General features: G+C 46.6%; 1 protein-coding gene across 18 annotated transcripts in view; it reads left to right on the forward strand.

The window, feature by feature from the left end:
- Positions 1-12,176, forward strand: part of CGNL1 (cingulin like 1) — a 176,406-nt gene that overhangs the window by 81,665 nt on the left and 82,565 nt on the right. For 16 of the 18 annotated variants that reach the window (XM_051821926.2, XM_051821932.2, XM_051821933.2 and 13 more), the window contains 2 exons: positions 1,523-1,658; positions 11,846-12,058. In XM_051821926.2, coding sequence (XP_051677886.2) covers positions 1,523-1,658; positions 11,846-12,058 — 349 coding nt within the window. The remainder of the gene's footprint in view (positions 1-1,522; positions 1,659-11,845; positions 12,059-12,176) is intronic. The other 2 variants (XM_051821934.2, XM_070054262.1) reach the window with 1 other exon arrangement.

A 12,176-nucleotide genomic window follows, 5' to 3' on the forward strand; every position in this document is an offset into this window, starting at 1 on the left:
AGGCTGCCGACCCTTCCTTTCCCCTTCCGATCCTTGTAGAATTGTGAGGCTGGTGATGGGATAGGCCGCACAGCAGGGAGGTTCCTGAGTACGAACGTTCTTGGTGCACCTTGAATTATGTCGTGTCGAGTTGTTGCCCATGAGGTGGATCTCGGAGCAGGTAAGTCAGAAGCAGGGAACAGAGTGGAGCTATCTGGGGAGCCTGATGTTAGGAGGAGTCTGGGCCCAGCCTTTGAAAAGCCTGTGTCACATGGCCTCCACCGTCTTCCCACTTGTGAATTTTGTCTTAGATGGTGCTGGTCTCTGACAGGTGGCTCTTATCTGTTTTAAATCTAGAGAAGGAAAGTCAAGTCTCAGGCAGCTCTGCCGTTATGCTGTATTGAAATCTGTGGTTAGAGGATCTTGTTTCTGGGGAGCAGGTGGTTAGCCTAGCATTCCCACACCAGGATGCCTGGGTTCAGTTCCCAGCTCCAGCCCCTACTCCAGCTTCCCCCTAACACAGACCCTGGAAGGCAGTGGTGAGAACTCAAGTAATTGGGTTCCTGCCACCCATATGGGAGACCTGGATTGAGTTCTTGGCTCTTTGTTCTGGCCGCAGCTTCTGCCATTGTAGGCATTTGGGGAGTGACCAGTAGATGGGAACTTGTTCTCTCTGCCCCTCCAAAAAATAAAAAACTAAAATCAAGATCTGACGATGCATGGTGCTGTGAAGCTCTGTGTACATGACACCTTAAGTGAAAGGTAGGAATGAAATCTAGAAGGAAATTCAAGAAAACTAGGACATTATCCAATAAAGGCATTTGGTTGCCTTTACAATTTTGATGGTAGTGTTTTCTGCTTTTAAAACAACCATGGAATGTAAATTCAGAAGCTAGAAAAAAAAATCAGAAAACTTAGGGCAGCGTAGTAAAGACTTTGCAAAATAAAAAAGTGCAGTGAGTCTGAGTTTGGGTTAGCAGGGAAGTTGGCAAACACTGTCTTGTCAGATGGTGATTATTTTAGGGTTTGCAGACCATATAGTCTTGCTGCAACCATTCAGCTCTTCCATTGTGTTGTGAAAATGGCCAAGGCGTGTATAAACGAATGAACATGATTGTGTTCCGGTAAAACTTTATTTACAAACACAGGTATGGGCTAGATTGGTCTAGATCATAATTTGTTACTCTCCAAGTGTAGAGTAAGGTGGGATGGCTTTAGTGGGGGAAAAAAAAAACAACAAAGTTGGGTTTTGTCACTTCCTCTTCCGTGTCCAAACTCTGTTACCCTACATGTCTCTGGGTAGCCCTCTCCACTTCAGTGACTGGACTGCTTACTTGTTGGGTGAATTCAGACACAGCCATGGGTTCTTAAAAGTGCGTTTCCAGGTTGGCGTATCCTTGTTCTGTGCGATAGAATGAGAGGCTCCTTGTGGCTTTGTTTAGATGACTTTGTGGGAGCATCTGAAGGTCTGAATGAGATGGGAAGAAGATCCGCAGAGCCCAGGAGCGTCTTTGATGCGCTTTCTTCTTTCCTCCGCCGCCAGGCTGTTCCAGGTGAAGATGGAACGAGAGCAGCACCAGACTGAAATCCGGGATCTCCAGGACCAGCTCTCAGAGATGCACGATGAACTGGACAGTGCAAAGCAGTCCGAGGACAGTGAGAAGAGTGCTCTGATTGAGGTAAGTGCTCTGATTGACCCTGTGTGGGGTCAGGGGACAGCGGACAGCCTCGCCTGCTTGGAGGGCTGGGCTGGGTGGAGGGACTGGGGTGTGACACACCATTTTATTTCCTGTACGTTTGTTCCTTCCGGACCTAAGGTTAGAATCTGCAGGAGAACCGTATGTAATAGTTTTTAAACATTGTCTTAGGAAAATTTTCAGCCATGCAGAAAAGTGGAAAGAATTCTGCATTAATACCCATAGCCAACTAAGGCAGGTTCAACGGTTGTCTGTATTTCTTCCCTCCCTCCCTTCATTCTGTTATCTTAGTATTTTTTGCTTATTTGCTGAATCCTTTCAAGAGAAATCACAGATAATACCATGCCTCATTCCTCAGATTCTCAGTATGTACCTTTGAAAAATTAGGGAATTTTCTTATGTAGTCCTAATATCCTTGTCAAACCTAAAAAAAGAATCATCGCTTTAATATGTAATAATGCTTTTGTTTTTTTGAGGATTTATTTGAGTGGCAGAGTTACAGAGAGAGGGAGAGATAAAGAGGCCTTTCATCCATTGGTTCACTCCCCAGATGGCTACAACAGCTGGAGCTAGGGTGATCTCAAGCCAGAAGCCAGGAGCTTCTTCCAGGTCTCCACATGGGTGGTAGGGGCCCAAACACTTGAGCCGTCTTCTGCTGCTTTCCCAAGCCATTAGCAGGGAGCTGATCAGAGTGGAGTAGCTGGAACTTGAACCCACGCCCATATGGGATACTGGTGCTGCAGGCAGAGGCTTAACCTACTATGCCATAGTGCTGGCCCCAATATGTAATAATTCTAATGCTTAGTTCTTAGTTAAATTTTTCCATCTGTCCTATCCCCCAAGTCCATTTTATAGTGATTTTTTCTACGCCAGAATCTAATCAGGAATCCCCTGGCTTTCATTGCTTCGTCTCTCCGATGGAGTTTACCGTGGTGCAGCTCTTCCTGCCTCCTGCAGCCATCCCAGCCCCTTTGCACTTTCTCCCTTTCTTTGACCTTCTCTGGAGACCGGAGCCGTGCCCCACCTTCTGGATTTGATTGTTTCCTTATGGAGTCCATTGACTTGTTCCACTCCCCTCTGTGTTTCTAGCAAGTTGGAAATTAGATCTAAACCTTAATAGATTCAGGCTGAAGTTTTGGGCAAAAATACGTGGTAAGTGTGTTGTTTATGGAAAAACATCTGAAAGACATTAAGAGTGTATGAATGCCCATAGAGCACTTAACACAGGTTACCTTTTGCTTTGCTTCTGGCCACAAGACTACAATCTCCATGACAGCAGGGGTGGCTCAGCACTGTACACTGTGTATAAGGGGCCTTCAAAGTGTTTGTGGAAAAAACGGAATTAAAGATGCATTTATTTTGGTGCAAAGACTTTTTGAAATCCCTGCCTAGTTCCTGTCAAGATGCACGTGGCCCTGAGCTTTCCGGAGACCCCCGTGGGTAGCAGGTGCTGCGGCGCTGAGCTGGATATCAGTCAGTGAAGATTTAGGGGATGGTTGGAAGGGTTCACGATATGCTAACAAAGGAATGAGTAAATGTGTTTGCTATGTACCCAGCTGTCCGTCTGACTTTTGCCTATAAGGGCTCCCAGATCATTCCCTCTTGATAATCTATTAGGCACTGGGTAATGCCCGGCTGGGCATTTATTACAGGGTTTGCCAAGCACCATTACTGTCTCTTTCCTGGATTAGATTACCACTCTGTAGAGGAGTTAGGTACACACACTAAATGCTTGGAAAGCAGGCATGCTGGTTCTGAACATCTGCCTTTTTTTTTTTTTTTTTCATTAATTGAGGGTCAAAAAAAATGTATCACTACACCTATTTGGATGTTTGCTGCTGTAACATTATCATCACTTGTATTTTTTGGCAAAGTTTTGAAATATGTTTCTTTATAAGCTTTGATTTGTAGCAACAGTCAAATAAACGATAGATAATTCAGAACAAAGTCCTCTCAGACTCCCTGCACCCCTGCAAGTCAAGAAATGAAGGCCCCCAGTTAGTATGCAGTTTTCTGCCTCGTTCCCCTTGGTGCTTATGTGTTTCTTTTGTCCCTTTCTTGGCCCTTCAGTTCCTGGGGCTCCCTGTTAAGTCTTGGTTATCAGCTGTTTGCTCACTCCCTGCCCTGCTTCATTTTGAAATAGTTCCCTGGGAGAGATTTGAGTTCCTTCTCCGAAGATCTTAGACTTCTCTTCCCCTGACTTGGCAGGAGCTGAGGGCTGAGCGCCAGCAGCCTCACAGCACAGGAGTGCTCGTGAATTCACTTTCCCCACAAGCAGAGGAGGATAACTTCGTTTACCCCACATGTCCATCTGTTTGTTGCTATATATTTTTATTTTCATTTTATTTGAAAGACAGAGAAGGAGAAATCAAGATCTACTACCCACTCATTCACTCCCCAAAGACCTGTAATAGCTACAGATGGGCCAGGCAAAAGCCAGGAGCCAAGAACTCAGTGTAGGTCCCCGCTATGAGTGGCAGGGACCCATGTAGACCGTGTACTTGAGCTGTTCTGCTGCCTCCCAGGGTGCACACTGGCAGGAAGGCGAATCAGAAGCAGAGTCAGGCACTTGGATATGGGATGTGGGCGTCTTAATGGCTGCGTCAAATGCCTGCCCCTCTGCTGTTACACGGACCTCTGCTCCTGAGGTCTTGGAGCTGGTCCTTACCACCTGGAGTTTCTCTTTTTATCAAATGTTTCCTTAAAAGCCGCCATGTTCATGGTGTTAGGCTACTTCCTGTGGCCCTACCTTCTTTCAGGGCTCAGAGTTAAAGACAAGGCATATTAGTAATGGACTTTGCAAATATGTGTATTTATCACTGAAGTACTGTTAAAACAGTATAAAATACGATTTAAAAATTTGTCTTTATTCATTTGGAAGGTAGAGATACAGCAAAAGGGACAGAGACCGATATCTCCATCCACTAGTTCACCTCCCAAATATCCCCTACAGGCAGGGCGGAGCCAGGCTGAGGCCAGGAATGGCAGGGACACAGGTACCTGAGCTATAGCTGCTGCCTCCCCGGGTGTGCATCAGCAGGGAGCGGAATAGGAAGCAGGACAGGGACTCAAACCCAGGTGTTGGCACGGGAGGTGGTGCACTGAGCAGCATCTTAACTCTGTTTTTTTTTTTTTTTTTTAAATGAGGAATGGCACAGATTTTCCCAGTATCTTAAACAGCTATTTTTAGTTCTACATTTTCTGTTTCCTTCCGAATCCATTGATAGACTTCATTTACCCATCTATATAGAATAGGAAGGGCGGTCTCAGTGTCCCTAGAGTTTTGAAAACCTGTTTTTAAAAGTTAATATCTCAGAAACATTTTTCTTATTAAAGTTTATGACACTTCTATTTCATTTTTAAAAGAGATAAACCGAAACACATTTATTTATTCTCTATTTCTGTGGTTTGCTTTCTTTGCAATTATAAACAAATGTTGGGGTGAATGTTTTCAAATGTATCCTTTACTACTTGAAAAACCTTTCCTAAGGATAAGTTCCCAGAAATGATGTCACTGAGGAGTTTATGGTTCCAGTAAGAGTGTAGCTTCACAAATTTAAGTGGAGGGTAAGACTTTGCCATATTCTGTGACTTCTTGTGTGGACTCTTCTTCGCCTCTAAAAGGGAGAGAGATTATCTTCGCTGGAGGGAAGTGGTTGAAGTTGCTGATCTTTCCCAGTAACTGGAACCTATAATTATCACTGCCTTTTCCCTTTGAGTCCTCTAACCTTTTAGAGTCTCTATTTTAGCCCATTTGACCTTCCTCTGTTTCTGTATTAATCTCTTTATTCTATCAGCCAACCTAATTCAACAAAGCCTACTTGCTGTTTCTTCCATTTTGTGCTTAGCATAGTGCCAAACAGTGGAGCAAATGAGTAAATAATCTTCAGGATTTATATGACTTAAAAAGTTACCTTTAAAGGGACTAATTCTAACATGAAGTATATATTTCTTTGCCTTCTTTATTTTTTTTTGTAAGATTATTTTTAATTTAAAGGCAGAGAGACTGAGATCTCCCACCCACTGGTTCATTCCCCAGATGCCTGCACCAGCCAAGTGCTGGGCCTGATTGAATCAGGAGCCAAGAACCGCATCCAGGTCTCCCTATGGGTGGCAGGGACCTGAGCATGTGGTCCATCATTTGCCTTCCTGGGTGTGTTAGCAGGGAATTGGTTGGGAAGCAGAGCAACCAGAGCTTGAGTAGGCAACTCCAGTGTGGGCTGCTGGCATGCAAGTGGCAGTTGAACCTGCTCTGCCACAACACCTGTCCTGCTTCGCCTCTTTAAACACACTATCATGCATGTTAATAGAATCTAACATAATCAAATAGCTGATAGATTTATTTGTGCTGAAATAGAAGAGCGACGTGGTGACATGAACTGGAGCAGAGGCTGCTAATGGGATGCTCAGTAATGGGAAACAGAGCACATCTTTTCTCAAGACATTCCTGGTGTGCTGGCTTTCCCGGTTTCTGCCCTTTTCCCACGTGGGTCCTGTGTCATCAGCTGCCTTTCTACAGGCAGAGTTAGGAGGGCACAGTTAGTTTTTCTGGGCCAGAGGGTTTTTCCCCCTCTGGAAAATCACCCCCACTGCTTTTATCAGTTTCCTCTGACTTGTCAGCAACACTTAAAACATGATCTAAGGTCTCTACATCACAAATAAAAGAGACCCCGTCTCCTTGTCACTTTGAATTTATTCTTCCTGTCTTACTAAGGAGTGGCCTGTGGGAATTTGATAACAGATGATAAACATGGCCAAGTTTTCCTTGACGTTTGACTTAGACTCTGAAACACAGTGCACGTCAAACATTTCAGCTGTGCAAAGTTTGGAAAAGACTGAAGGACCTATATTGTGTCTTCATCATGGACCAGATTTTTCATGAAATCTTCTTTACTATTTTACAGTGGGATGGCTCCATAGGGAGGCCCTTAAACTAAGCTACCTGAGAGGAGCTTCTTTCTTGGAGAGGAAAAGGTTTATTCTGGCTGCCACTTTGGAAGGTCACAGTTGAGGATCAGGCGACCCTGTTAGTCTATATGTGGTACAGGCTGGCCATGGTGGAAGTGTGTAGAAGGATCACATGTTGAGGTTGTGTATCCAGCCCTCCTACAAGAACTGTCTTCCTGGGCAAGTCCTCAGGGACCTAAAGACCTCCCGCCAGACCTGCCTCTCAGATGGAGATCAAGTCTGTACCCTTAATCCGCCTACCCTTAACATCAGACTCTGAGATTTAAATGTCTCCATGAGTTTAGGGACCCAGGTTCTTTTCTATCCGTGACAGCCCCAAGTGGAATTTTAAATAACATTGAGAGAGAATAAAATAGTTGACCAAAAAAGAAAAAAAGGAAAGAAGAAATAGTACAGAGTACATTGTTTTGTTAGGATAAACCAAATAATTGACTGTTAAACGGCTGATTCTCAAAAAATGTTATTTTAAAATCAAGTTGCAAAAGTGCTTAGAGGGCATATTTTTACTTGCTTCTTTGTGAATGCTTTGCCTTCTATTCTGGGGAGCAGGGGGTCTATATGCAACATCTCTCCAAGTGTGTAATAGTGAGGTTTTCTGAAAATCTAAATGCACTTTTAGACTTTTTAGTTACTTTAGAGACAGAGTGTGAGAGAGAGGGAGAGCACAGGATTGAGCAATCCCAGTTACCAGTTGACTCCCCAAATGCCCAAAACAGCTGAGGCTGGGCCAGGGTTGAAGCCAGGTGCCAGGAACTCATCCAGGTCAGCCATGTGGGTGGCAGGGACTCAAATGCATGAGCTGTCAGCACTGCCTGCCAGGGTCAGCGTGAGTGGGGAGCTGGAGTCAGGATCTGGGTGCTGAACTTAAGTACTCCAGTGTGGATGTGCTGTAACTGCTGGGCTAAACACCATCTCCAAGAGTCTGTGGTGGTACAGGATGGGCCTGATTCCAGGCGTGGTTTCTGCCTTGAGTTTGCCAAGACGCAAATGCTTCAGAAGAGGGTTGACACCCTCTTCTGCCTGTTTTCTGTTTATTGAAATGGAGGAGAGGCCCTGTGAACACTGTGTGTGTGTGTGTGTGTGTGTGAGAGAGAGAGAGACAGACAGAGACAGAGACAGACAGAGAGACAGAGATGAAGTTTTCTCTGTGCAGCTAAGTTGCTGCTGTGGACAGTCAAGGGCCCACTCTCATGGTGCCTGCTGTTAGGATAGCCACTGTTCCCAAAGGTACTTCTTTTTCTTTCTGTTTTCCTTTCTTTTCTTCTCAGCTTCTGGTCAGGGTTCTTTGCTTTAGGTAAGAGTTGGACCTCCTTAAAGGCACTTGTAGCCAAGCACTGGACGCTGTGCTGTTTGCACCTGACAGATAATCCTTTGCTCTTTGGCCTGCTGCCTCTTGGTTTCGTGGTCAGTTGATAGTTGCTGGAAGGGCATTGGGATCCAGTCTGGATGCTGTCATAGGCAAGTTAGTGTCTCAGAATTGCAATTTTTTTTTTTTTATTTATGAAGAAGAATAATGTTCAGCTCCTTGGGTAGTCATCTCTTTGGAATTTTAGAAATGCCTACCACACTTCTTACTATGCAGTAAGTATCAAACACGGTCAACCTTTTCCTGCCCGTCTATCTAGTTGGACTTTTTTTTTTTTTTTTAATCTTATGCCCACTTGCTATGAATGGAAATATTCTGAAGGCATAAAGATTGTGAGGACATCGATTCTGAATGGGCAAAGCTTCCCCTTGTTTTCTTTGGTTGCAGTCACACAGAGGCCTGTTCGTGTCTAGTGTGTGCTTGCTTGTATTCTGAAGTTTGTATATTTTCCTTGCCCTTCTTCGAGTTGATATGATTAAAGCCTAAGGTGATGGAGTCAAGTTTCGGGAACCTCCTGCGCCTGTTGGTCTCTAAACTGGAAAGCTTCAAGTCTCCTCTGTGTTATGGCAGGGTGTAATCTGATTGGACATGTGCAGCCCGGTCCACTTAAGCAACAGCCCGAGCTGCAGATAACAGCATGACTGGGATAGAATGGACAGTGAAACCCTCCGTCCTGGCCATGCATTGGCCGGCAGCACACAAAGGCAACACAGAACACAGATGAATCTTGGAAAAGATAAGTGTGGGAAGAGGAATCGCCTTATCCTTAAAACAATTGAGAAATGTGTGAGTAAAAGCAGGAAGCAGGGGTCAGGATAGCAAGGCTGCGCTGAAGGCACAGGCAGGAGGCTGCAGGAAGCCCTCCAGGGCGGCCAGCAGCAACAGTGATGGGGGGAGGCGTGGGGCAGTGACAGCTGAGCACCCGTTTGGTGAATGCCGGGACTGGGTATTGTTTTATAGGATCTGTGTGTCAGCGCTTGGAAGAACCAGAGCTGACCTCCTTCCCTAGATAGGTCCCTTGGTTCTTCTGAGCTCATCCGTGCAAGCTAGTTTAGATACTTGATGGCTTTGGTCTAGCCTGTGCAGCGCTGCCTCACTATGGGACTACAGAGGTTACCCTGGTCCGATGGATATGCATGTCCTAGAGAAAAAGGAAGGAGGTTTCCATGTATATTATATATAAGCTGACAGCAGGGCTCCCTCCCTCCCTCCCTCCCTCCCTCCCTTCCTATTTATTTGAAAGACAGAGTTACTGAAAAGCAGAGGCAGAGAGGAAGAGAGGACTTCCATCTGCTTGTTCACTCCCCAGATGGCTGCAATGGGTAGAACTGAGCCAATCTGAAGCCAGGAGCTTCTTCCTGGTCTCCCACATGGGTGTAGGGGCCCAAGGACTTGGGGCATCTTCTACTGCCTTCCCAGGCCATAGCAGAGGTCTGGATTGGAAGTGGAGCAGTCAGGATTCAAACCAGCACCCATATGGGATGCCAGCACTGCAGGCGGTGGTTTTACCCACTATGCCACAGCGCTGGCGCCATCAGGAGTCACAGTTTTTTTTTAAATTTGACAGGTAGAGTTATAGACAGAGACAGAGAAAGGTCTTCCTTCTTCCGTTGGTTCACCCCACAAATGGCCGCTACGGCTGGCACTGCACCGATACGAAGCCAGGAGCCAGGTGCTTCCTCCTGGTCTCCCATGCGGGTGCAGGGGCCCAAGCACCTGGGCCATCCTCCACTGCACTCCCGGGCCACAACAGAGAGCTGGACTGGAAGAGGAGTGACTGGGACTAGAACCTGGCACCCATGTGGGATGCTGGTGCCACAGGCGGAGGATTAACATAGCGAGCGACAGCGCCAGCCTCGTGGGTCACAGTTCTTGAGAGGAAAGTAGCTTAACATCTACTGTTGCCTCTGGGCCCTGGGGGCAGCCCTTGCTCTCATTCCCCAGGTGCTCTGAGACAACAGTATTGTGTTCTTATTCTGAAGCCACAAGTGAATGGCTGTCTGTCATGCATACGTTAATGTATTTATATCCAGAAAAGATGCGTGCTTTCAATATCATTAATGCATGCATCAAAAATATAGCAAACCAGATCTTTATACTTTTTTCATAAAGCTGATAGTCTACTATAGTAGAGTGATTAAAAAAGCCATCAAAATACATGACATGATTGCAGGGTGAAAAGTGTTAAGTACCATGAGAAAAGTCCTAGGAGTACTCATGACAGGAATTCATGGAAGACTTCATGGAAGAGATTATATTGTATCTGGGTCTTCAGACATGTTGGGACTCCATGCTGCATGGATCTTACTTTGGGGGCTGCAGGTGAGAGATGAGATGTAGGGGGGCAGCTGCATGGCTGTGGGCAACATCTGCACCCCAGGTGATGAGGGAACCTGGCAAAGGAGCGGGGGCTGAGGACCAGAGAAAAATCCAGGCTGTTGCTAGGTGGCGAGTGGTGCTGCTCACAAGAACAATGAACAAAGTAAGAGGAAAGAAAGGAGCCTTATGGATTCACTTGAAACCCTGCCGAATCTGCAGTGCCCAGACGGCCTGCGTGGATGTCCTGGGCAGGTCCCTGGATGTGGTATTGCAGAGAAGGGTTGGAAGTAAAGGCTTGGGAGTCATTTATGTAGAATTAATAGCTGGAAAATATTATGTGAGCTTGCCAAAGGAGAATAAAGAAGGCAAAGCTGCATTCTTGGAGATGACCCTTAGGTTCTGAGAAGAGGGAGAGCCAAGCCAGTAAAGGATTACCACAGAAAAAGTGGCCCAAGGGAGGAAAATGGGGGATTGTGCTGCCTTTGAACTTGGAGGGAGAATCTTAAGGGGATAGGCAGGGAGGATCAGAGAGGGGTCAAGGAAATCAAGGAATGAATTCGCAAAGGCCTCTGGGTACAGTGAGTCACGCTCTCTTAGCAGGGTAGGGACAAAGCTATAGAGCAAGACATTGCCAAGTGAATGGGTGATCAGGAAGGAGGCTTTGAAAACCCAGAGCCCTACAGCTTGAAGGGAAGGTGCTCGTGGGATGTCGAGAGAAGATAACTGAAGTAGTAAAGTCTGGGGCAGGCTGGTAAGGGGCAGTTGCTTCCTTGAAGTGGCTTTGGGTGGGGAGATGCCTTGGAGCGAAGAGAAGAGTTGAGATGGGGAGGAAGGGCGTGCACCGGGGAGGGTGTGCCCAAGCTGGTGGAGCACGCAGAAGGTCAAAGGCGATGAAGAAAGAAAAAGGTTGGGCCTTTGGCAGGCCACACTCGGGTTTGGATTATGTGGTTCGTAGGGGAACTTGTTGTCCCAGTTCTGTGACTTTCCTCACGGACTCTTGGCATTTAAGGAAGAGAAAATATGAATACCGAGCTCTGCTCAGATGGGCAAATAAGATAGCAGGAAAACAGTCAGTCATCCCCTGAGTGTTAGGAGTGTGGATGGAGGGAGGACTGTGGGTTAGTGCAGGATTGCAGGAGGGCAAGAGGCAGGCCAGGCCAGCCAGTCGACATGTCCTCCGCAAAGCAGTGGCACTTAAAGGGTGTTGTCAAGGACAGAAAACTATTGCACCAAGATGGAATAAGATGGCAAAATACTAACAAACATGAAATCAATTTTGCTTTCTGGCCCTCCATAAAATCTGAAAAAAGCCAGGACAGAAGAATCCAGGGATGTGAGAAGTACGGGGGTGGGGAGAGGAAGTGGTGCTCTGAGCAGGTGTGTGGTCTGAGGAAGGAGAGGGACTGGGCAGGACAGGGGAGATGGCCCTTGCCCTGGCTGAGCTGGAGGAGAGACGCAGGGCTGCCTGACAGACGTGTGCCATTTTCCATCTCTCCTCTGCGTTCCTGCTCCGTAGGAGCTCCTACAGGCAAAACAAGACCTCCAGGACCTGCTGATCACCAAAGAGGAACAAGAAGACCTCTTGAGAAAGCGGGAGCGGGAGCTCACTGCCCTGAAGGGAGCCCTCAAAGAAGAGGTTTCCAGCCACGACCAGGAGATGGACAAACTGAAGGAGCAGTACGATGCCGAGCTGCAGGCCCTGCGGGAGAGCGTGGAGGAAGCAACCAAGGTGAGGCCCCGAGCCCATCAGACCGCAGAGGATGTCGGGACAGGGCAAGGAACCTGGCTAGGGAACAGATGGATTCTTACACCCCGGTGAATGTTTTCCTTTCTTTTAATTACGCAAT

Source organism: Oryctolagus cuniculus, chromosome 12 (assembly GCF_964237555.1).
Source record: "Oryctolagus cuniculus chromosome 12, mOryCun1.1, whole genome shotgun sequence".
In the NCBI taxonomy this organism is placed as follows: domain Eukaryota; kingdom Metazoa; phylum Chordata; class Mammalia; order Lagomorpha; family Leporidae; genus Oryctolagus; species Oryctolagus cuniculus.